Raw genomic sequence first — 24999 nt, 5'->3', positions numbered from 1 at the left:
CTTCACACCGATCCAAACGTATGTACATTTCCATTTTGTTTTATTCATTTTTGATTGCCCCTTTGGACAATAAAAGTAACATTGTGCAATGAGTACAACGAGCGATGATGTGTATATACACTTTTACAAAAAATACCAATCAGGGCAACTCATTGCCTAAAAATAAAAAATAAGACGCTGATTTTTGCAGATCTTAACAATCACCAAAACCCATTGAGCTTGACACACTCATCACACCTGGCAAAAAAATAAAAAAAATAATCCACGTTTATCATGCCATTTTCAAAGAAATTCTGCTTCCAATGTGCCAGTACCCCAATGTGCAAGTTCCCCAACGTGCAAGTACCCCAACGTGGCCCGGGCTGCGAGGGCCCTTTATAGCTGCTCGCAGCTCTAGTTATTATTATTCTTTATTCTCCGCAAACGATCACGATTTTGGGTACCTAAACATTCACGAAAACTCACCGAACTTTGCACACTCCTCAGGCCCGGCGAAAAATTTGATATTATTAAGTCGTCATAACAATGCGACTCGATAGCGCCCCCTAGCGTAGAAAAATAAAAACCAAGCCCGGCACGTTTGAGCTAGAGCAACAAAAATTGGCAGGCACGTGTAGCACCCCGAGATGCACAAAAAAGTCTATTGGGACCATGTAGCTAAAATGTACAGGAAGTGAGCTATGAATTTTTTTATGTCCAATTTTGGCCTATTTTGGCACATTCACTGTGGTCACGCTTTTTCCCCCTTTGCAAACATTTTTCATCCAATTGACTTCAAACTTGGCATTTATCATCTCAAGACCTGAGAGAACAACTGGGCAAAATATCTTGCCTTTTTGAAATACTATATGACGGGGGCGGGGCATCAAATATTGCCTTTAAAATTTCATTTGTCCAGAAAGAGCAAATGCTTAATAACTCCCATGTTCAAGCTCCAAAAAATCTCAAACTTCTCAGGCAACGTAATAGTCACGGCCTGAAAACATCTATATGATAAAATTCAGTTATACATATAGCGCCACCTAGTGGTTACAATAAATGTCATACTTTACGTTTTTAGCTACTGTGCTGAGCTTGTTGAAGGGATCCATTTGAAAAATGGTCAGAAAAGCCTTAAGATGTTGATCATGCCCCACACCGAATATTGTAACTTTTCGCCAAAGGGCGTGGCCGCTACGGTGACGCAAAGTCTGAAGATTTTTCGTGAAAATAAAAGCTGCATTAACTTGACCGAGATGATCCTATCTTCTCAAAATTTCACACATTTGATGAGAGTCCAGCCCTAAAGACATCTACTGACTTATATTTCATCTAACTGATAGCGCCACCTAGTGGCAATTTTTTTTCTTACGAATTTTCTTCTACGTTTTTCTCCAAACACGTTAACTGGACCTACCTCATATTTGCTCAGATGAGGGTTTCGGCCTTCATGATGTCACAACACGAAGTTTGTGAGTTTTCGTGAATTCCTGTGGGTGTGGCTAAGCGCTGTTCGCCAAGAAAATAACGCCAGTTTTGAGGGTCTAAACATGCACAGAAACTCATGAAACTTGGCACACACATCTGGCCTGGTAAAATGAGCAATATTTTATTGTTGATTGTGCTATTTTTACAAAAATGACTCAATAGCGCCCCCTAGAATTTTTTAACGAAGCAGCCCCAGTTGTACGTTTAAGCAAGAACGACGAATATTTTTAGGTGTATGAGGGAGCCCAAGACCTACAAAAAAGTCTCTTGGACCCATATGCTAAAATGAACAGGAAGTGAGCTACGAATTTTTGAATGTCCCATTTTTGACAATTTTTGCACATTCACAGGGGGCAGACTTTTGCCCACTTCTCCTACACGTTTCATCTGACTGAGTTAAGACTTGACCTGGACCATGTCAAGTCCTGAGCCAACGACAGGGGGAAAAATCTTGACCTTTCGAAATACTATATGATGAAGGCGGGGCATCAAAATTTGTGTTTCGCACTGAAAAAGGATATGCTTAATAACTCCCCGGTACATGCTCCAAAAAATCCCAAACTTGACATGTATGTTTATCGTCAAGGCCTGAAGCTATCTCTATGACAACATTCAGTTATATATGCAGCGCCACCTAGCCCTTGAGGCATAAAAAAAAAATACCCCACATACGGTATTTTGTACAAAAAATGTAAACTCATTCTAAGTGTGATAACTAAGTCATTTATGAATATTCTTTTAGTTTCCACCACTCAAAATGTTCACTGGCATCAGACTTATCCAAACATATATATATTTTTATTTATTTTTGATAGCCTCTGTGGACATTAAAAGCAATATCGTGAATGAAGGATATGCTTAATAACTCCACGGTACATGCTCCAAAAAAAATCCCACACTTGACATGTATGCTTATAATCAAGGCCTGAAGGTATCTCGATGACAACATTCAGTTATAAATACAGCGCCACCTAGCCCTTGAGGCTTATATAAAAAAAAAAACCCACATACAGTATTTTGTACAAAAAAATTTAAACTCATTCTAAGTGTGATGACTAAGTCATTTCTGAATATTCTTTTAGTTTCCACCACTCAAATTGTTCACTGGCTTCACACCGATCCAAACGTATGTACGTTTCCATTTTGTTTTATTCATTTTTGATTGCCCCTTTGGACAATAAAAGTAACATTGTGCAATGAGTACAACGAGCGATGATGTATATATACACTTTTACAAAAAATATCAATCAGGGCAACTCATTGCCTAAAAATAAAAAAGGACGCTGATTTTTGCAGGTCTTAACAATCACCAAAACCCGTTGAGCTTGACACACACTGGCAAAAAAAATATTCTACATGTAAACGTTTATTATGCCATTTTCAAAGAAATTTTGCTTCCAATATGCCAGTACCCCAACGTGCCAGTACCCCAACGTGCCAGTACCCTAACGTGCAAGTACCCCAACGTGCAAGGACTCCAACGTGGCCCGGGCTGCGAGGGCCCTTTATAGCTGCTCGCAGCTCTAGTTATTATTCTTCTTCTTCTTCTTCTTCTTCTTCTTCTTCTTCTTCTTCTTTATTCTCCGCAAACGATCGCGATTTTGGGTACCTAAACATTCACGAAAACTCACCGAACTTTGCACACTCCTCAGGCCTGGCGAAAAATTTGATATTATTAAGTCGTCATAACAATGCGACTCGATAGCGCCCCCTAGCGTAGAAAAATAAAAACCAAGCCCGGCACGTTTGAGCTAGAGCAACAAAAATTGGCAGGCACGTGTAGCACCCCGAGACGCACAAAAAAGTCTATTGGGACCATGTAGCTAAAATGTACAGGAAGTGAGCTATGAATTTTTTAATGTCCAATTTTGGCCTATTTTGGCACATTCACTGTGGTCATGCTTTTTCCCCCTATGCAAACATTTTTCATCCCATTGACTTCAAACTTGGCATTTATCATCTCAAGACCTAAGAGAACAGCTGGGCAAAAAGTCTTGCCTTTTCGAAATACTATATGATGGGGGCGGGGCATCAAATATTGCCTTTAAAATTTCATTTGTCCAGAAAAAGCAAATGCTTAATAACTCCCATGTTCAAGCTCCAAAAAATCTCAAACTTCTCAGGCAACGTAATAGTCACGGCCTGAAAACATCTATATGATAAAATTCAGTTATACATATAGCGCCACCTAGTGGTTACAATAAATGTCATACTTTACGTTTTTAGCTACTGTGCTGAGCTTGTTGAAGGGATCCATTTGAAAATTGGTCAGAAAAGCCTTAAGATGTTGATCATGCCCCACACCGAATATTGTAACTTTTCGCCAAAGGGCGTGGCCGCTACGGTGACGCAAAGTCTGAAGATTTTTCGTGAAAATAAAAGCTGCATTAACTTGACCGAGATGATCCTATCTTCTCAAAATTTCACACATTTGATGAGAGTCCAGCCCTAAAGACATCTACTGACTTATATTTCATCTAACTGATAGCGCCACCTAGTGGCAATTTTTTTTCTTACGAATTTTCTTCTACGTTTTTCTCCAAACACGTTAACTGGACCTACCTCATATTTGCTCAGATGAGGGTTTCGGCCTTCATGATGTCACAACACGAAGTTTGTGAGTTTTCGCGAATTGCTGTGGGTGTGGCTAAGCGCTGTTCGCCAAGAAAACAACGCCGGTTTTGAGGGTCTAAACATGCACAGAAACTCATGAAACTTGGCACACACATCTGGCCTGGTAAAATGAGCCATATTTTATTGTTGATTGTGCTATTTTTACAAAAATGACTCAATAGCGCCCCCTAGAAGTTTTTAACGAAGCAGCCCCGGTTGTACGTTTAAGCAAGAACGACGAATATTTTTAGATGTATGAGGGAGCCCAAGTCCTACAAAAAAGTCTCTTGGACCCATATGCTAAAATGAACAGGAAGTGAGCTACGAATTTTTGAATGTCCCATTTTTGACAATTTTTGCACATTCACAGGGGGCAGACTTTTGCCCACTTCTCCTACACGTTTCATCTGACTGAGTTAAGACTTGACCTGGACCATGTCAAGACCTGAGCCAACGACAGGGGGAAAAATCTTGACCTTTCGAAATACTATATGATGAAGGCGGGGCATCAAAATTTGTGTTTCGCACTGAAAAAGGATATGCTTAATAACTCCCCGGTACATGCTCCAAAAAATCCCAAACTTGACATGTATGTTTATCGTCAAGGCCTGAAGCTATCTCTATGACAACATTCAGTTATATATGCAGCGCCACCTAGCCCTTGAGGCATAAAAAAAAAATACCCCACATACGGTATTTTGTACAAAAAATGTAAACTCATTCTAAGTGTGATAACGAAGTCATTTATGAATATTCTTTTAGTTTCCACCACTCAAAATGTTCACTGGCATCAGACTTATCCAAACATATATATATTTTTATTTATTTTTGATAGCCTCTGTGGACATTAAAAGCAATATCGTGAATGAAGGATATGCTTAATAACTCCATGGTACATGCTCCAAAAAAATCCCACACTTGACATGTATGCTTATAATCAAGGCCTGAAGGTATCTCTATGACAACATTCAGTTATAAATACAGCGCCACCTAGCCCTTGAGGCATAAAAAAAATAAATAAATACCCCACATACGGTATTTTGTACAAAAAATGTACACTCATTCTAAGTGTGATAACTAAGTCATTTATGAATATTCTTTTAGTTTCCACCACTCAAAATGTTCACTGGCATCAGACTTATCCAAACATATATATATTTTTATTTATTTTTGATAGCCTCTGTGGACATTAAAAGCAATATCGTGAATGAAGGATATGCTTAATAACTCCACGGTACATGCTCCAAAAAAAATCCCACACTTGACATGTATGCTTATAATCAAGGCCTGAAGGTATCTCGATGACAACATTCAGTTATAAATACAGCGCCACCTCGCCCTTGAGGCTTATATAAAAAAAAAACCCCACATACGGTATTTTGTACAAAAAATTTTTAAACTCATTCTAAGTGTGATGACTAAGTCATTTCTGAATATTCTTTTAGTTTCCACCACTCAAATTGTTCACTGGCTTCACACCGATCCAAACGTATGTACGTTTCCATTTTGTTTTATTCATTTTTGATTGCCCCTTTGGACAATAAAAGTAACATTGTGCAATGAGTACAACGAGCGATGATGTATATATACACTTTTACAAAAAATACCAATCAGGGCAACTCATTGCCTAAAAATAAAAAAGGACGCAGATTTTTGCAGGTCTTAACAATCCCCAAAACCCGTTGAGCTTGACACACACTGGCAAAAAAAATATTCTACATGTAAACGTTTATTATGCCATTTTCAAAGAAATTTTGCTTCCAATATGCCAGTACCCCAACGTGCCAGTACCCTAACGTGCAAGTACCCCAACGTGCAAGGACTCCAACGTGGCCCGGGCTGCGAGGGCCCTTTATAGCTGCTCGCAGCTCTAGTTAGGGCCCGAGCAGCTACCGCTGCGAGGTCCCTATTGTTTTTCGATCGGATTATTATTATTATTATTAGGGCCCGAGCAGCGACCGCTGCGAGGTCCCTATTGTTTTTGTAAAAATTATTATTATTATTATTATTATTATTATTCTTCTTCTTCTTCTTTATTCTCCGTAAACGATCGCGATTTTGGGTACCTAAACATTCACGAAAACTCACCGAACTTTGCACACTTCTCAGGCCCGGCGAAAAATTTGATATTATTAAGTCGTCATAACAATGCGACTCGATAGCTCCCCCTAGCGTAGAAAAATAAAAACCAAGCCCGGCACGTTTGAGCTAGAGCAACAAAAATTGGCAGGCACGTGTAGCACCCCGAGACGCACAAAAAGGTCTATTGGGACCATGTAGCTAAAATGTACAGGAAGTGAGCTATGAATTTTTTTATGTCCAATTTTGGCCTATTTTGGCACATTCACTGTGGTCATGCTTTTTCCCCCTTTGCAAACATTTTTCATCCAATTGACTTCAACCTTGGCATTTATCATCTCAAGACCTGAGAGAACAACTGGGCAAAACATCTTGCCTTTTTGAAATACTATATGACGGGGGCGGGGCATCAAATATTGCCTTTAAAATTTCATTTGTCCAGAAAGAGCAAATGCTTAATAACTCCCATGTTCAAGCTCCAAAAAATCTCAAACTTCTCAGGCAACGTAATAGTCACGGCCTGAAAACATCTATATGATAAAATTCAGTTATACATATAGCGCCACCTAGTGGTTACAATAAATGTCATACTTTACGTTTTTAGCTACTGTGCTGAGCTTGTTGAAGGGATCCATTTGAAAATTGGTCAGAAAGGCCTTAAGATGTTGATCATGCCCCACACCGAATATTGTAACTTTTCGCCAAAGGGCGTGGCCGCTACGGTGACGCAAAGTCTGAAGATTTTTCGTGAAAAATAAAAGCTGCATTAACTTGACCGAGATGATCCTATCTTCTCAAAATTTCACACATTTGATGAGAGTCCAGCCCTAAAGACATCTACTGACTTATATTTCATCTAACTGATAGCGCCACCTAGTGGCAATTTTTTTTCTTACGAATTTTCTTCTACGTTTTTCTCCAAACACGTTAACTGGACCTACCTCATATTTGCTCAGATGAGGGTTTCGGCCTTCATGATGTCACAACACGAAGTTTGTGAGTTTTCGCGAATTGCTGTGGGTGTGGCTAAGCGCTGTTCGCCAAGAAAATAACGCCAGTTTTGAGGGTCTAAACATGCACAGAAACTCATGAAACTTGGCACACACATCTGGCCTGGTAAAATTAGCAATATTTTATTGTTGATTGTGCTATTTTTACAAAAATGACTCAATAGCGCCCCCTAGAAGTTTTTAACGAAGCAGCCCCGGTTGTACGTTTAAGCAAGAACGACGAATATTTTTAGGTGTATGAGGGAGCCCAAGACCTACAAAAAAGTCTCTTGGACCCATATGCTAAAATGAACAGGAAGTGAGCTACGAATTTTTGAATGTCCCATTTTTGACAATTTTTGCACATTCACAGGGGGCAGACTTTTGCCCACTTCTCCTACACGTTTCATCTGACTGAGTTAAGACTTGACCTGGACCATGTCAAGTCCTGAGCCAACGACAGGGGGAAAAATCTTGACCTTTCGAAATACTATATGATGAAGGCGGGGCATCAAAATTTGTGTTTCGCACTGAAAAAGGATATGCTTAATAACTCCCCGGTACATGCTCCAAAAAATCCCAAACTTGACATGTATGTTTATCGTCAAGGCCTGAAGCTATCTCTATGACAACATTCAGTTATATATGCAGCGCCACCTAGCCCTTGAGGCATAAAAAAAAAATACCCCACATACGGTATTTTGTACAAAAAATGTCAACTCATTCTGAGTGTGATAACTAAGTCGTTTATGAATATTCTTTTAGTTTCCACCACTCAAAATGTTCACTGGCATCAGACTTATCCAAACATATATATATTTTTATTTATTTTTGATAGCCTCTGTGGACATTAAAAGCAATATCGTGAATGAAGGATATGCTTAATAACTCCACGGTACATGCTCCAAAAAAAATCCCACACTTGACATGTATGCTTATAATCAAGGCCTGAAGGTATCTCGATGACAACATTCAGTTATAAATACAGCGCCACCTAGCCCTTGAGGCTTATATAAAAAAAAAAAAACCCACATACGGTATTTTGTACAAAAAAAATTAAACTCATTCTAAGTGTGATGACTAAGTCATTTCTGAATATTCTTTTAGTTTGCACCACTCAAATTGTTCACTGGCTTCACACCGATCCAAACGTATGTACGTTTCCATTTTGTTTTATTCATTTTTGATTGCCCCGTTGGACAATAAAAGTAACATTGTGAAATGAGTACAACGAGCGATGATGTATATATACACTTTTACAAAAAATATCAATCAGGGCAACTCATTGCCTAAAAATAAAAAATGACGCTGATTTTTGCAGGTCTTAACAATCACCAAAACCCGTTGAGCTTGACACACACTGGCAAAAAAAATATTCTACATGTAAACGTTTATTATGCCATTTTCAAAGAAATTTTGCTTCCAATATGCCAGTACCCCAACGTGCCAGTACCCCAACGTGCCAGTACCCTAACGTGCAAGTACCCCAACGTGCAAGGACTCCAACGTGGCCCGGGCTGCGAGGGCCCTTTATAGCTGCTCGCAGCTCTAGTTATTATTATTATTATTATTATTATTATTATTATTATTCTTTATTCTCCGCAAACAATCGCGATTTTGGGTACATAAATATTCACGAAAACTCACCGAACTTTGCACACTCCTCAGGTCCGGCGAAAAATTTGATATTATGAAGTCGTTATAACAACGCGACTCTATAGCGCCCCCTAGCGTAGAAAAATAAAAACCAAGCCCGGCACGTTTGAGCTAGTGCAACAAAAATCGGCAGGCACGTGTAGCACCCCGAGACGCACAAAAAAGTCTATTGGGACCATGTAGCTAAAATGTACAGGAAGTGAGCTATGAATTTTTTAATGTCCAATTTTGGCCGATTTTGGCACATTCACTGTGGTCATGCTTTTTCCCCCTTTGCAAACATTTTTCATCCAATTGACTTCAAACTTGGCATTTATCATCTCAAGACCTGAGAGAACAACTGGGCAAAACATCTTGCCTTTTTGAAATACTATATGACGGGGGCGGGGCATCAAATATTGCCTTTAAAATTTCATTTGTCCAGAAAGAGCAAATGCTTAATAACTCCCATGTTCAAGCTCCAAAAAATCTCAAACTTCTCAGGCAATGTAATAGTCACGGCCTGAAAACATCTATATGATAAAATTCAGTTATACATATAGCGCCACCTAGTGGTTACAATAAATGTCATACTTTACGTTTTTAGCTACTGCGCTGAGCTCGTTGAAGGGATCCAGTTGAAAATTGGTCAGAAAAGCCTTAAGATGTTGATCATGCCCCACACCGAATATTGTAACTTTTCGCCAAAGGGCGTGGCCGCTACGGTGCCGCAAAGTCTGAAGATTTTTCGTGACAATAAAAGCTGCATGAACTTGACCGAGATGATCCTATCTTCTCAACATTTGATGAGAGTCCAGCCCTAAAGACATCTATGAACTTATATTTCATCTTACTGATAGCGCCACCTAGTGGCAATTTTTTTTCTTACGAATTTTCTTCTACGTTTTTCTCCAAACACGTTAACTGGACCTACCTCATATTTGCTCAGATGAGGGTTTCGGCCTTCATGATGTCACAACACGAAGTTTGTGAGTTTTCGCGAATCGCTGTGGGCGTGGCTAAGCACTGTTCGCCAAGAAAACAACGCCAGTTTTGAGGGTCTAAACATGCGCAGAAACTCATGAAAATTGGCACACACATCTGGCCTGGTAAAATGAACAATATTTTATTGTTGATTGTGCTATTTTTACAAAAATGACTCAATAGCGCCCCCTAGAAATTCTTATCTAAGCAGCCCCGCTTGTACGTTTAGGCAAGATCTTTGGAGATTTTTAGGTGTATGAGGGAGCCCAAGACCTACAAAAAAAGCCTCTTGGACCCATGTGCTAAAATGAACAGGAAGCGAGCTACGAATTTTTTAATGTCCCATTTTTTAGGATTTTAGCACATTTACAGGGAGCATACTTTTGCGTACTTCGCCTACACGTTTCATCCGACTGACTTCAGACTAGACCTGGACCATGTCCAGACCTGAGCCAACGACAGTGGGAAAAATCTTGACTTTTCAGAATACTATATGATGAGGGCGGAGCATCAAATTTTGTGTTTCGCAATGAAAAAGGATATGCTTAATAACGCCCCGGTACATGCTCCAAAAAGTCCCAAACTTGACATGTATGTTTATAGTCGAGGCCTGAAGGTATATCTATGACAATATTCAGTTATATATGCAGCGCCACCTAGCCCTTGAGGCAGGAAAAAAAAAAAACCCACTTAACGGTATTTTTACAAAAATTGTAAACTCATTCTTAGTGTGATTACTCAGTCATTTATGAATATTCTTTTACTTTCCACCACTCAAAATGTTCACTGGCATCAAACCTATCCAAACATATGTATTTTTTTTTATTTAGTTTTATTTATTTTTGATAGCCTCTATGGACATTAAAAGCAATATTGTGAATGAAGGATATGCTTAAAAACTCTCCGGAACATGCTCCAAAAAATCCCAAACTTGACGTGTATGTTTATAGTCAAGGCCTGAAGCTCTCTCTATGACAACATTCAGTTATATATGCAGCGCCACCTAGCCCTTGAGGCATAAAAAAAAATACCCCACTTTCTGTATTTTTACAAAAATTGTAAACTCATTGTAAGTGTGATAACTAAGTCATTTATGAATATTCTTTTACTTTCCACAACTCAATATGTTCACTGGCATCAGACCGATCCAAACATATGTACTTTTTTATTTAGTTTCATTTTCTTTGATCGCCTCTATGGACAATAAAAGCAACATTTTTGCAATGAGTACGAGCGATGATGGGTACATATATTTTTACAAAAAATACCAATCAGGGCAACTCATTGCCTAAAAATAAAAAAAAGACGCTGATTTTTGCAGATCTTAACAATCACCTAAACCCATTGAGCTTGACACACTCATCACACCTGGCAAAAAAATAAATAAAAAAACACATGTAATGGTTTATAATGCCATTTTCAAAGAAATTCTGCTTCCAATGTGCCAGTACCCCAACGTGCAAGTACCCCAACGTGGCCCGAGCTGCGAGGGCCCTTTATAGCTGCTCGCAGCTCTAGTTATTATTATTATTATTATTATTATTATTATTATTATTATTATTATTATTAAAATTCCCAAACTATAATAACCCTGGTCATCTGCTAGTCGATCTACATACACAGCAGGTGAGGTTGTGGGTGGACATCATGAATATGCATCATCCAGGGTTATTATAGTTTTAGAATTTTCATTTTACTTAGTTTTGATTTCGTTTTGAGTTTTGTTTTTTAAATTTAGTTAATTTAAATTAGTTTTCAGGATGGTTCTGTTAGTTTTATTAGTTTTAGTTATTTAGGAAAGGTTCGTTTTAGTTAGTTTCAGTATTGGTTTTAGTAAAAAAAAAAAAAAAAAAAAGTGTATTACTTGTGTGTTTGCACATGTCGTGATTGTTAGTATTTCATCAGGTTTCTTTGAAGACTACAAAATGTTGTTAATATGTTTGCCAGACCCTCGCAAACCATTTTCATGCTCGCAAAGAAAACCTGAGCACCGAGCTGTTATACCATCGTGAACTCTTCTAATTATGTCCTTCCACCTTTGTGTGAAAACAGAAACCAAAATTTGACAAGAATGCTTGAATTAGACAAAGCTTAACTAGCTTCCAAAATCTGGAAAACCCCAAACACTTGCCTTCAAAGACCTCTGGGGCCATCCACGCTGCACTTCCTTTGTTGTTTGTCATATGGGTCTGAATGTCACAGGCTGTTCCAAAATCACATATCTTGAGTACAGTGCCACCAGCCACAAGCAGCAAACTGTAAAACGACGGGAAAACATAAAAAAAAAAAATTAAAATAATATACAAGTCAGCGGTTTTTCCTGGCTCAAATCGAGGCAGAGGCGGTATCGTCTTGACTATAATGGGTGACTACCGATACCATTATCGGCTGCAGGGCAGGGGGAGGGAGGGCGACAAGGGAAAAGGGACCGGGAGGCAGAGGAGGACGGGCGGGGGGAGGTGATGAGGGAGAGGCGACGGGGGAGAAAGGGGGAGGGGAGAGGGAACCAAGGGGCACACCAGAGGCCCACCCGCCCCAAACCGCGCCGCCGGGTACGGAGAAGCGGACTGCGCCGGGACGGCACCGCCCCGGACACCAGGGAAAGCACCACAACACGGCACCCCACAGGGGGCCCAGGGAGCGGCCAAGACGCAACCTCCACCGAGCAGACAACGGGGGGGCAGAGCCACCCCCGCCCGGCCGCAGGGGAAAGCGTCAAGAAAATTGACTAACTAGCATGCAGTAACACCAAGTGTTGATGCTTAGTGCCCCTAGAAATAAATCTTAAGGAGTTAGTGTGTATAGAGTGTCGTTTAGTGTGGCGTACTCGAGCCCACTGGCAGCAACTAGGTTCCTGACTATATAAAAATAAAAACAATCAGTTACAAAATACCAAATACAGAAGCAGCAAAATACAGAAATGAAAACGATGTGGTGGCTCTCGTTAACAGGCAGATTCTAGGCAGAATTAAATTGCCAAATTAAGATTAAAATATTATATGTACCTAGACCATATTTGTTTAAATCTTGATACATGATTTTTATTTAAAGCAGAGATTTTTTCCATTAAGATATAATTTATTAGTAGGTTTAACCAGTGGTCGATATTTAGAGATTGTTTATTTTCTAATTGACAGGGATTGTTTTTTTTTTAGCAATAGTAAGGGCTATAAGTGTAGATTGAGATTGTTTACATGGTAGATCAGTTTTTGTTAAGTCACCTAGTAAACACAATCTTGGTGATAAAGGAAGCCTAGAGTTTAATGTATCAGAGAGCTTTTCTAAGACTTTAGTCCAAAAATACAGCACTGGAGTACATGACCATAAAGCATGAAGATAAGTATCAGCAGTGTTTTGTGAGCACTGGAGACAAATGTCGGAGTCAGAGAGTCCCATTTTTTTACATCATATATTGCATAATATATGTTCTATGAAGTATCTTATATTGGATAAGTTGCACATTTGTATGTTTTGTCATTTTGAATACATTTTCACAGATTTGGGTCCAAAAGTCTGGTTCCGGAACTATAGACAAGTTGTAAAGTAGGCAAATACATTTTATCTGTGTATAAAAGTAGCTTATATATTTTTGATAGTTGTTGTTTTTGTTGTTGGAGAAAGCTTTATAATATCTTTAGCTAAGACAGGCAGTTGGAGCGTATCCTGAAGTGTTGGGATTTGTTTCCTAACCATATTTTTAACTTGCAGATAATGTAAGAAATTTCCGTTTTTTATTTCATATTTTTGGACCAAGTTTATATACGATATAAACTTATTATCTGAGAAAAGATGATGAAGGTGTGTAATTCCTTTCTGCTCCCATAAACTTAAATGGAACAACTGATTATTGAGTTGAAAGTCGGGGTTATGCCAAATGGGAGAAACCCCACAGGGCGCCAATTGGGAGTTTGTCATTTCTAATGCCTTCCACCAGGCAGTCAGGGTGGCGGCTATCATTGGGTTTTTAAAACAATTATGTTGTTTTATCGATTTTGTAATAAAGAGTATATCTAAGACTCTAAGGTTATTACAATCCTTCTGCTCCAGTTCCAACCAACGGTTAGTATCTCTGTTGGGTTGTGTCCATAGCACAAGATATTGTAGTTGATTAGCTATATAGTAGTACATAAAGTGTGGTGCCTCTAAACCTCCTTTAGATTTACTTTCATGAAGAGTGGATAGACTAATTTTTGCTTTTTTTTTTTTATTCCAATAGAATTTTGTGATAGCAGAGTCCAGCGATTGAAACCAGTTAGATGTAGGTTTAAATGGAATCATTGAAAATAAATAATTTATCTTTGGTAAAACTTTCATTTTTATAGTAGCTATCCGTCCTATTAAAGAGATAGGAAGATTATTCCAGCGCTCCAGGTCACTACGGATAGTACTAGGGGTGTTAAAAAGAATCGATTCGGCGATATATCGTGATACTACATCGCGCGATTCTCGAATCGATTCAATAAAAAAAAAATCGATTTTTTTTTTTTTTTTTTTTTTAAAGAGCTCAGAATTGTTCATTCGGTAGTCTTACCGATTCAACGTCTTATCATCATTGCCTTTTTTTTTAATTATAATTATTATAATTAATTATTATAATAAGGGAGCCGCTCGGGAGCTGACGTAGTTGGGCGGCTCGTCCCTTGATTGGTCGGCGACTCGGCGAGGTTGATTCTCCGGCGAGGTTGGTTCTGCCGGACAGCTGTCCGACTCCAGGTGTTGGAGCTCGGTCCGCTACGCGCCGGCGTGCGGGGAAGGCCAGCCGTTGGAGGTGAGCTGGCACCGCGGCAGGGCGCCACCGAATAGCAGGTGAGGTGCTGGGGCGGCTTAGGTGCACAACCTTGAGTCCGGCGGTACGTTGCAAGTGTACCCCGGGGCCGCGGAGCTCGCTACTGGTGGGCAATCACCGATGGTGAGAAAAAAAAAAAAGGGAAAAGAGTAAAAGAGTCTTTAGTCAGCGTTGCAGTTTGCACCTGCTTTGGCGTGGCGTGGAGCGAGTGGCTGCTCTCGTGGCAATGGTTGCTGCCAGGGACAAAAGGGCCACGTGTTGGCAAGTTTCTTGGAACAAAGAGTTGGAGCAGGCTGGGAAACTTGCAGGTAGAGAGCGATCGGGAAGAGGCATCGGAAGAGGATGTTGGAAGAAGCGAAGTTGGAAGAGAGAAGTTGGAAGAGCGAAGTTGGAAGAGGGCGAGCGAGGGGGTCCCCTCGTCTTTTTAAAGTCTATGGGCGGGGCTTCAGTAGGGGGTGACACACCCTTTCTGTTCGCTCACGCAGACTTAAAAAAAATAGCTAATTATTAAAGGGATTAATAATTTGGCATTAAATTTGGTCAGTCTGGCAAATCAGTTTTCCCACACAACCCGTTTAACACACATCGTAATTAATGCATCATAAACTAACTTGTAAGGTAATTTCTACTTGAGCCTAATCCGACTGAACTGAAAGATATTGATTACCTTTCATTCCTTATAGAGTACAAATGAAATAGGACGTTCATACACACAAAGATATAACATGAATCATTCGTAGTTCGGTTATCTGTCAAGAATTATCATGGTATAAATGTGTAAAATGCGGTTACTTATATGAATTGTCACTAAGGATAGTTCCGAGTTTCACCACTTGACGGTGCTGTTGCTCCATCTAGACGTTCCAGGAGTGCCCCCTGGAGGGTCGTGACGCCAGAATATCCTTTGTGATTGATAAGAGGTCATGACCATTCCTTTGATCAGTTGTTTGTGTATTCCAAATCATTGGAGCCGTCTTCTCGGGCTCCGGGATGGCGGGCTTGAATACACTCCTTCGGCAGACGCATAAATTCCTTTGTCACCTGGTCAGCGGCTTCAAAAGAGCTTTGTTGGTGGTTGAGTGACCACCTGCAGAGCTATCCAAGCTTAGATCCTGTCTGGGCTGTGGAATATTTATGCAACTGCAGAGAATTTGTTTTAGAAGAAGCAAACTTTAAAAAAAATTAGAGGGTGGACTGGGCCATAGGCCATAGTTGTTACAGACCCCCCTTCGTCAAGCGGGATGAATCTTCAGGATGTCCAGGTTGACGGGTCCAGATGATGCGGGGCCAGGGGCCAGGCCACGGTCAGACGGCCGGAGTCCCAGTCACGCTCTGCTGCAACACTCAAGACATACCACTGGTGCAACTTTTCCATAACCTCTGCCTGGTTATGTGTATGCAGGGTATGTCTGTGTGTTTTCAAGGTGTCTCTATGTGTATTCAGTTAACAGTGTGTGTCTAACTTGGTACTGTGTCAGCTAACTGAGGGACTCGGGTCCCAAATCAGGCGCGGGCCTGGGAAAGACGCAAGACGCGAAATTCTAAACAAAAGAAAAGGAAGAAAACTTTTCCTAAGGCTATAAGGCTAGTATATTATGAGTAACTAGGGAAAACGAACAGCAAATTAAAGAAAAGAGAGAAAACGAAGAAGGGGACTTTCGCCTTCTAAAACTCAAAACCCGGGACTATACTCAGGCCATAACTCTCTTATAAAGATGGGGAGGTTGTCTCAGGCACCTGCGTGTCGAGGCAAGTCTCCACCCCTGGGGGTGCTCGTCAAAAAAAAAAAAAAGTCTTAGGTCGGTTAACGCGACACTGTCATTGCTAGGTTCTTAGCTATCGCATCTTCCTATAGAGTAATTAAACACCCAAAAAGCCGTGCACTATCCAAGGATAACTGAAGGAAAAGGGAGAAAAAAGGGAGCAGGGGAGAAAAAGAAACGAAAGAAAAAAAAAATAATCAGAGTATCCTCGGCAGTCACTCTAGACTAAGGGAAGGAAGGCAAAGGGGCTTAGTTAGATTAGCTAGACTCACTAAAGCTTTAAAAAGAATACTCTGACCTGCTTTCGAAGTACGGGGAAGCTTTTTATAGCTTGCAAAAAAAACTGATTTTGCGCAGCATACCATTCAAAAGTATTATAACACCTTGAGTGTACATAATCTTTTGAATTTGAGTTGCAAATCGTTTTGTAGTTGTCTCGTCTAGTTCTACATAATGCTATCGGTGTTACAGCTAGGACCGTATCCTTAAGTGTTGCACCAAGCGTCTGTAAATAAGTAGAAAAACCCAGTATGCTAACTTCTCGCAATCATTCGTAAGCAATCCTGGTTATTCAATCAAGGCAATTTTCGCTGCAAGTCCGGGTTCAACCGTTTCTGGCCGACTCACCGCGGCGGTCATGCACAATATGAGGGTCGTCATCATATCACACCATCCTCTCGCAACCAACAAAGACAAGCAGATAAGCGTCGCTCGGTGTGGTATCACTTAGGGGTTCGGTAGGTGTAGCGGGGTGTTGACCCCCCTTTTGCACGTCTGATACTTTTAAACATCGTGGTCAGCTAGGTCGGTCGACGGAGTTTGGCGCGTCTGTCGAGGGTGTCGGTTGGGTCGCTGACTCGGAATAAGCTGGTGACCCCCCTTTGTCAGTTTTGCGCGTATGCTGGTCCTGAGATTCGCTCGATCGCGTTCCCAGACGTTCAAAAGCGCAGTGACTTTTGATCTGGTTTCGGTGGACCCACCTCAGTTGGTCCCCCTGACGTCCTTTATTCATCCTAATTTGATAGGCGACGGGTGACAGTTTGTCGACGATTTTATATGGTCCTGCCCACCGGGGAAGAAATTTTCGGGCGATGCCCCTCTGGGCACGCAGAGTATTAGCATTTGGTTGCGCGAACAAGTAGTACCATACTCGATCACCTATTTAGAACTCGGTTCGTGAGGCTTTCCTATCGTAGTAGGTTTTCTGACCTTCTGCACTTTGCTTAAGCCGATGTTGAGCAAATGCAAACGTGGCCCGGAGGTGGGCTTGCATGTCCTCCACGTACTGGGAGGCCGTGTATGCCGTGGATAGGTTTGTTTCTCCTGGCTGGTACATCATGTGCAGGGGGAGCGTCATTCGCCGTCCGGTCATAATTTCAAAGGGGGACACCCCAGTGGATTCGTGAGGGGTGGCTCGAATCGCCATGAGGATCAGTGGGAGTCGGGTGTCCCAGTCCCGATGGTTGGAAACAACAAACTTTTTCAGCAAATTTACCACGGTGCGATTAGTCCGCTCCACCTGTCCTGATGACTGCGGGTGATGGCTAATATGCAACTGGGCCTTGATTCCGAGCATTTGCCAAAGTTGTTGCATTACCTCGGCTGTGAAGTGGGTTCCCCTGTCCGAGTTAACCCGTGAGGGCAACCCAAAACGGGAGAACACGTGGTTCATCAGCAGGCATGCAGTGGTGTGTGCGGTGTCGTTTGGAGCAGGCAGGCATTCTACCCACTTGGTGAACGCGCAGACTACTGTAAGAAAGTATTTGTTCCCTCTCAGAGATCTGACCAGTGGTCCCACCCAATCAATTTGGAGATCAGACCATGGGAAGGTGACTCCTTTCTGTTGGAGTGGTGCTCAGTGCATCGGGTTTGCTGGCTGAAACTGGCAGCAAACCAGGCATCCTTTGATGTCGGTTGCCACGTCATTTTGCATGCGCGGCCAGTATGCCACCTGTTGTTGTGCGGTGAAAGTGGCCTTGAATCCGCGGTGGCCTGCATAAGGCGCGTCGTGGGCGTATGTTAGCAAGACCCCTCCTTTGGCTCCGTGGAACCACCAACCGCAGGGCAGGTGGAGACCCGGAGTCATAAACCAGAAGGCCCTTAACGAGACGCAGCCTTTGCAACACGGAGAGCAAGTCTTTGAAGTCGCTGTCGTCACTCAACGCGTCAGGCGACACGGGGTTGGCGACAGGATAAGAAAGGTGCTGAATTATTTTGAAAAGCGCAGGATCACCGGCCTGTTGGGCGACCAAGTCGGAGGTTCGGACGGGCGGCACGCACGCCACGGGCCCCGTATGGGTTCGTGTGGGGGCGTCGCGAGACTCAGCGGCGGCCGCAGTGCGGCGGCGCGTGACAACGTGGACCTCCAGGGTGGGCTGGGTGGGCAGCCAAGCTGTATCAAATGTCCAAGGATTCCCGGTGAGGGCCCCTTGTTTGGCTAACGTGTCCATTAGGTCGTTAAAATGTTTGTCAGGTCCTGGGACTTTTGAGTGTCCCCGGACCTTTTTCCAATAGACATGCATATCATTGGAGGAAACCAAATGGTCGCATGTCACAATGAGGTCGCGGTGTTTAACGGGTTTCTTCGCTGACGTAAGGAAACCATTTCGACGCCACACCGGTAGATGACAGGTGAAGGCGAGGCGGGCATAGTTTGAGTCAGTGCAGATAAACAGCACCGTGACACCGTGTTCAACTGCCAATTTGAATGTAATCAGGATGCCAGCGATTTCCGCATATTGAGAAGAGTGGGGGCCCAATTGGAATTGCAGTGGCTTGCACGGTGTGTCGTCGACCCAAGCGATGCCCACCCCAGCCTGCAGCTGGGTTTGGTGGTGGTAAGAGCAGCCATCCACGTAAGCTGTAGGCATGTCTTTGCAGACATGTTCCTCAAATTAGCGGTGATGCGTGAATTCCGGCATCGGTGCCACGGCGACGTCTGTCGGCGGGGTCGGGGAAGTTGACACACAGTTCTGGCAAATCGCTAGATCGGTACCCAGCGGTAACTTTGCGTTTTTCGGATACCGGACTCGAACATCGTAACTTTGTAACGCCATAAGCCAGCCGGCAATGCGCGCGTTCGTTACGACGCCGTCTCGAATGCGTTGGTTGTTAAGAAAAGTAACCGGATGATGGTTAGTGTCAATCGTTACTTTTTGGCATCCAATGTAGTTGGAGAAATGTTTGATTGCCCATACTGTGGAAAGCAGGGCTTTTTCCTAGTCGGAGTATTTCAACTCGGGGCCGTTCAACGTTTTACTGGCGTACGCCACGACGCGTTTATCCCGGTCGTACATTTGGTAAAGACCCGCACTCAAACAATGGTCGGAGAATCCTGCTTCCAAGAAAAATTCCTTGTTGCTATCGAGGTATGCGAGACAGGGGGCGGAGCCCAGCTTTTGTTTTAGCATATTCATCGCGTTGTTTTGTTTGTCACCCCAATCGAAGGGCGTATCTTTCTTCAGCAGGTTAGTAAGAGGGCGTGCTATGTCAGCAAAGTGTTCAAGGAACTGGCGCGAATAGTTGCACACGCCAAGGAAGCTGCGCAATTTTGACACATCGGTGGGGGTTTTGATGTCAAGAAGGCCTTGAATACGGCTGGATTGTGGTTCAATCCCGTTCAGCCCGACCAAGATCCCCACGAAGTTGACCTTCGAGCGACACCACTGACCTTTCAGGAGGGACAGTTTGGCGCCTGCAGAAGACAGCTGTCCAAGAACGTGGTCGATTTCCATCAAGTGGTCATCCAAAGAGGAGCTCCTCATCATAATGTCATCGACATAAATGAGGTTGCCCCTGGCGGCGGCGTCAGGGCACGCCTTGTTGAGGAAGATGTTAAATTCGGCTGGCGAGTTGGCGAAGCCGAATGGACACCGGTTGAAAGTGTACTGTTTGTTGCCAAAGGTGAATGCCAACTTGTATTGATCCCTGGGGTCTACTGGGATCGTCCAGAACCCCGAAGCCACATCAATGGTGGTGAAGAATTTGGCATCTCGAACCTTGGGAAGTTCCTGTTCAAGTTGTGTCATGGGCCATCGCGAAAGAGGAACCTGTTGGTTCAGTTTGCGATAGTCGATGGTCGGCCTCCATGTGCCGTTTGGCTTCAAGACTGGCCACAATGGAGCCGAATAGGTGCTGTTACAGGGGCGAATGATGCCCTTTTCCAGCATGGCGTCGATAGTCTTCTGTACTGGTTCGTAAGAAGCTATCGGAATCTTGTACTGGCGCACAAAAGTTGGAGGAGCGCCGGGCTGAGTTGGGATGCGGACCACATGTAGTGCCGTCAACCCGCAATCCAAGGAGTCCTTGGCAAAAGAAGGTGTGTATTTCATTAACACGGTGCGCAAACGTTCGCGGTCCTGTTTGGACCGGAGCGCGTCGGCGCAGTGCAGAACTTCTTGGAGGTGCGCCTCGAACTCTGGGTACGGTTCAAGGTCCCCATTTGGAGTCGTGGTTGGTTGAGGTGTCTCTGGGTTTCCAGAGGGAATGCTAGAGGACGTTGGAGGCAACGCGCTCAAGGCATAAATCACCAGTTGTTGGTCTGTCCCCAGGTCCACCCGGACGATGTCTTCATCGTTGGTGGGACCGGTGGGGTTGACCGTAACAAGCTGAGATGGCCTGGTGAGTCTTCGGCCACCGGTGTCTTCAGTCAAGAACAAGTCTGATGGGATGTGTCCAACCACAGGCACCGTTAGAGTGAAGTCGTGGAAGTCGGAACGGATGAGCAGGCCCAGACGGGTCGCTTTTGGTATGCGAACGTCGTACGCAAGGGGGTTGTGAACCAAGATCAGAGTGGTGAGGGAGGCGTCCACGATGGGCGTGGCCTCCAAGAGTAACGACAGGTTCATGAATTCCAATGAAGTTTGAAAGAAAGCGGAGCAAGCATTCAAGACCTGGTTAGCTCGCGCCACCAAGCGAACCGGAATGTTGATCGTGGTCGCCGGAGCGATCACTTCATCCTCGTTTAAGACTTCGCAAGCATCTGGGATGGTCTGCCCGGACTTCATGTTTGGAAGACTGGGAACACAAGCTAGAGGTTCCGAGTTGGTGAGGGACCACAGCACGTTGTTGATGGTGTCCACATGGACGGTAAGACGAACAAGCAAATCTGCACCCACGAAAAGGATGTGAGGCGCGTCCGGGACAACCAAGAAGTAGTGGGTCAGTGAGTGCTGCTTCCACTGAAGGTTTAAGGTGCACACGCCCACTGCAGTTATTGTGAGAGGAGGTTCCGTGTTCAACGGAAACCGGCAAGACTTGGAGACGAAAAGAATGTTTGGGTCGAGATCTCGCAAGTTGTCAGCGAATGCTGCAGAAATGGCTGATTTGTCAGCCCACGAGGCGAGGACAGCGTCAAGAACAGGTGTACCTTGCACGTGGACACCTCCGATGATGCGCGGGGCGTACCCTGCATCAGGTGGTAGTGGGTCAAGGTCACAAAGGAAAGTGTCATGGCTTCTCAGCCGGTCTTTTGTCGGGGACGCGAGGGGTCCTGCCTTGGACTGTGTCGTGTCCCAGCTCCCTGTGGTGGCGTCTGCTTCCCCGTGGGGTGGCTGCGCCCGAGTCACAGTGCAGAGCTGAGCCTGGTCAGGGCCCGAAGGAAATGTCGGCAGGGCCTGCCGCACCTGGGCCCAAATCTGGAGTCTCTGGTAGTCTATGATGGGTTGGAAGCGGAACAACAGGTCTTGGCCAATAAGAAGGGGGACGGACTCAATGGGTCCCACATAGACTGGATGGATGAATTCCATGGGGCCAATGGACCAGTGTACCATCGCGACAGACTCCAGCTTTGTGTTAGTCGGTGAGAAGGCGCTAACGGTAAGTGGGCACCGCAGTAGGCGGAGGGGTCGACTGTTAGCTTGTGACGCGGCGCGGAGTTGTTCAAACACCGTGTTGGACATCACCGTGATGTCTGCGGCGGGATCTACAAGGGCTTCGTAGGTTAGAGCTCGCTCCAGGGTGACGCTCAGATAGAATTTACGAGCTATCCCCCTGGTGGTGAGATCACCTAAAAGCTGTTGGAACGGTCTCACGTCATCGGTAGATCGCGATACATGCAGGTCTGCTATATTTGGATCAACCTGCAGTATCAATATTGTTGAGTCAGAAGGCAGTTTAGTAGGTGTCTGAGTGTCGGCTACTGGAGGCCCCTCTGGTGACCTCTGCTGGTGGGTCACTTCAGTGGGCATCCGGCCGTCGGTTAGTCATAACGACGGGTCTTCTGACGAGTCTTTTGACAATTTCAGGAGTGCCTTCCATATGCCGTCGGCAACTGCATTGTGGTCGGTCTCGGAGTCGACTTGGCGGTTCCGGGACTCGCGACAGGAATCGGTTGCTGGCGCGCGTTCGACTTTATCACGTTTAGAATGATAGCGCGAATCGGGCTTACCTTTAGCAAATTTGGAGTGCCGGCTGTCGTCAGCTTGCTTTCCTCCGTCCGATTTTTCGTCACGCGAGTAGTCGGTTTTGGAGCGCGGTTTCCGGTTTCGCGGGACTGGTTTAACTTTTTTGATCTAGCCTGGTCTTCCCTCGGAGCATAGGAGCAAGCTCCCTCCAGCTCCGAAGGAAGACCCACGTCCACTTTATAAATTCCTGCGTCGCCTACCTTGGGGGTGGATAATTTTAGCTTTGCATAGCCCCGAGCTGCTAAGTCACGTAGCTGCGAGCTATTCAGTGTCTCAGGACACAAAGCCATTTCCAAGTAGTGGTTAAGGTTTTGTTGGAGGTTTCGGACAAACAACGTTTTAAAACCAGGATCTTCCTCCATGCTGCGTTCGTTACGAGTCCCAAAATAGGCATCGCGAAGACGACTATAGAAAGCCTGAGGAGACTCCTGCTTTCCCTGTTTGACGAACATGGCGGCTTCCATGCCCGACAACCCAGGAGAGCCGTCAAACTCGCGTGAGATGGCTTGGTGCAGTGCCAAGGGGTCAGACAACACATCAGCGGGCTGCCGTTCCAGCAGTCTATTGACTGCTCGGCTGGACGTCATTTTGATCAAGTACAACTTATCTTCCACGGTTGCCATTGGGAACCTCTGGAGATGATAGTTGATGTCTTTCAAGTACTCTGTTGTGTTGCGGGACCCTCCTGGTTTCGGTTCGAATTTGGCTATGTTTCGAGCCAGCTTGTCCAAATCTTTCCAGGCAACGCCAATTTGTCTCTCCAACGGGGGAGTCGACATGGGTCCACGTGGGAAACTGTCATCACCTTATGGCCCAAAAATGTGTGGGGACGCGGCCATTGGAGGTGCCAGGCCTAAGGCGGCGGTGGTCACTGGCGGCGTCCTCCAGGCGGTTCCGGACTCAGGTGGCAGTTTGAGCTGTGGTGCTGTGGCTCTGGGATCAGGAGGTCTGCGTGGGGGTGGAACTCCCGGCGGGGAGGCTCCTCGGGAGACCTCATTTAGCTGCTGCGCGCGTTGTAGCTCATGTTTAATCTGAGCTAACTCTGTCTCATATTCCTGCTGGCATTGTCGGAGGCGAGTAACCTCGGCTTCAGTCAATGCTACTTTGGTTCGCAGGTCATATGAGCGGTCCACTTCGGCATTGCGTTCCTCCCTCAAGATTTGTATCTGAACTTGGAGGCGCTTCACTTCATCGGTTGACTGAGCTAGTGACGAACTAACCCGAAAGTAATTCGCTTCTGCTAGCCGAAGTTGGTCTTTTGACGGTCGTTCAGTCAAGTCAGTCACCTCTACTTTTAGTTTATGAATTTCATTTGCCGCGGTTCTCAGCAGTTTTTCTTGCTCTCGATTTGTCTCTTCGGCGGACGCGGGAGCTTGGGTTAACTCACCAATCTTTTGAGGGGAGTCATCAGTGGGAGCAGACGCATCTGCATCACTGTCCAAATTTCCGGCTAGCACCGCATCTGCGCGGGCTTTTGCCTCATCCAGCTGCGCTTTAACGTCATCCAGCTGGGTCTCCATGACCTTCAGTCGGTCGTGGGCGGCTTCAAGCTGTGCCGTGGCGTCACGGCTCTGCTGTCGTGCCACGTCAAGTTGGTGTTTCACTTGACAATCCTCGGCATCGCTCAGCTTCAACTGCGCGGCAAGGTTCAAAGTCAGACATCCGAGCATTCGAATGAGTGATTTGTCATTTGAGGCTTTTGTCTCAGCGTTACTCATGAGATGCGCGAGGTTATCATTTAGCGTATTGACATCCGCATCCCTAATAGACTCAGCGTATCCAGGTAAGAAGTCCTTGGTCAGCTTTTGCACCAGTTGAGCCAAGGTATCTAAGCTCTCACAGGGGCTGGGAGTCTCTCGGGGTGCCGCCATATTGTCAATAGCTTTTTAGACGATCAAACTTATCCTAGCGTTTAATAGTTAGTTAATTAGCGTACGCAGTTAGCTAACTATCGCTATCAAGTATTACCGTCAACAATACACACTGGGTTCAAATTATCAAAAGGGAAATTGCCACAAAAGCAAAAGATTTGTAGTGGGGCTATGCAACCCACAGCTTACACTATAGTTGTGGAAAATCAATTCCAGTTATCAAAACAAGCAAAAACAAACAGCAACAAAAATAAAATAATAAATAAAACTAAAAAATAAATAAAAATAAAAATAATAATACTAAATTCAACTTGATTCACTCAGCAAAGAATAGCTTAAATGAGTAACTCTGAAATGTTACAGCGGTCAATCCCAAAAGCTATATAAAAAATAATTAAAAAAAAAAAT

General features: G+C 44.1%; 1 protein-coding gene across 9 annotated transcripts in view; it reads right to left on the bottom strand.

The window, feature by feature from the left end:
* Positions 1–24999, bottom strand: part of map3k7 (mitogen-activated protein kinase kinase kinase 7) — a 256484-nt gene that overhangs the window by 94347 nt on the left and 137138 nt on the right. For all 9 annotated transcript variants that reach the window (XM_077510677.1, XM_077510683.1, XM_077510682.1 and 6 more), the window contains one exon: positions 11895–12023. In XM_077510677.1, coding sequence (XP_077366803.1) covers positions 11895–12023 — 129 coding nt within the window. The remainder of the gene's footprint in view (positions 1–11894; positions 12024–24999) is intronic.

The sequence above is a fragment of the Festucalex cinctus genome, chromosome 21 (assembly GCF_051991245.1).
Source record: "Festucalex cinctus isolate MCC-2025b chromosome 21, RoL_Fcin_1.0, whole genome shotgun sequence".
NCBI classification, from domain to species: Eukaryota; Metazoa; Chordata; class Actinopteri; order Syngnathiformes; family Syngnathidae; genus Festucalex; species Festucalex cinctus.
This window is presented reverse-complemented; position numbering and strand designations above follow the sequence as displayed.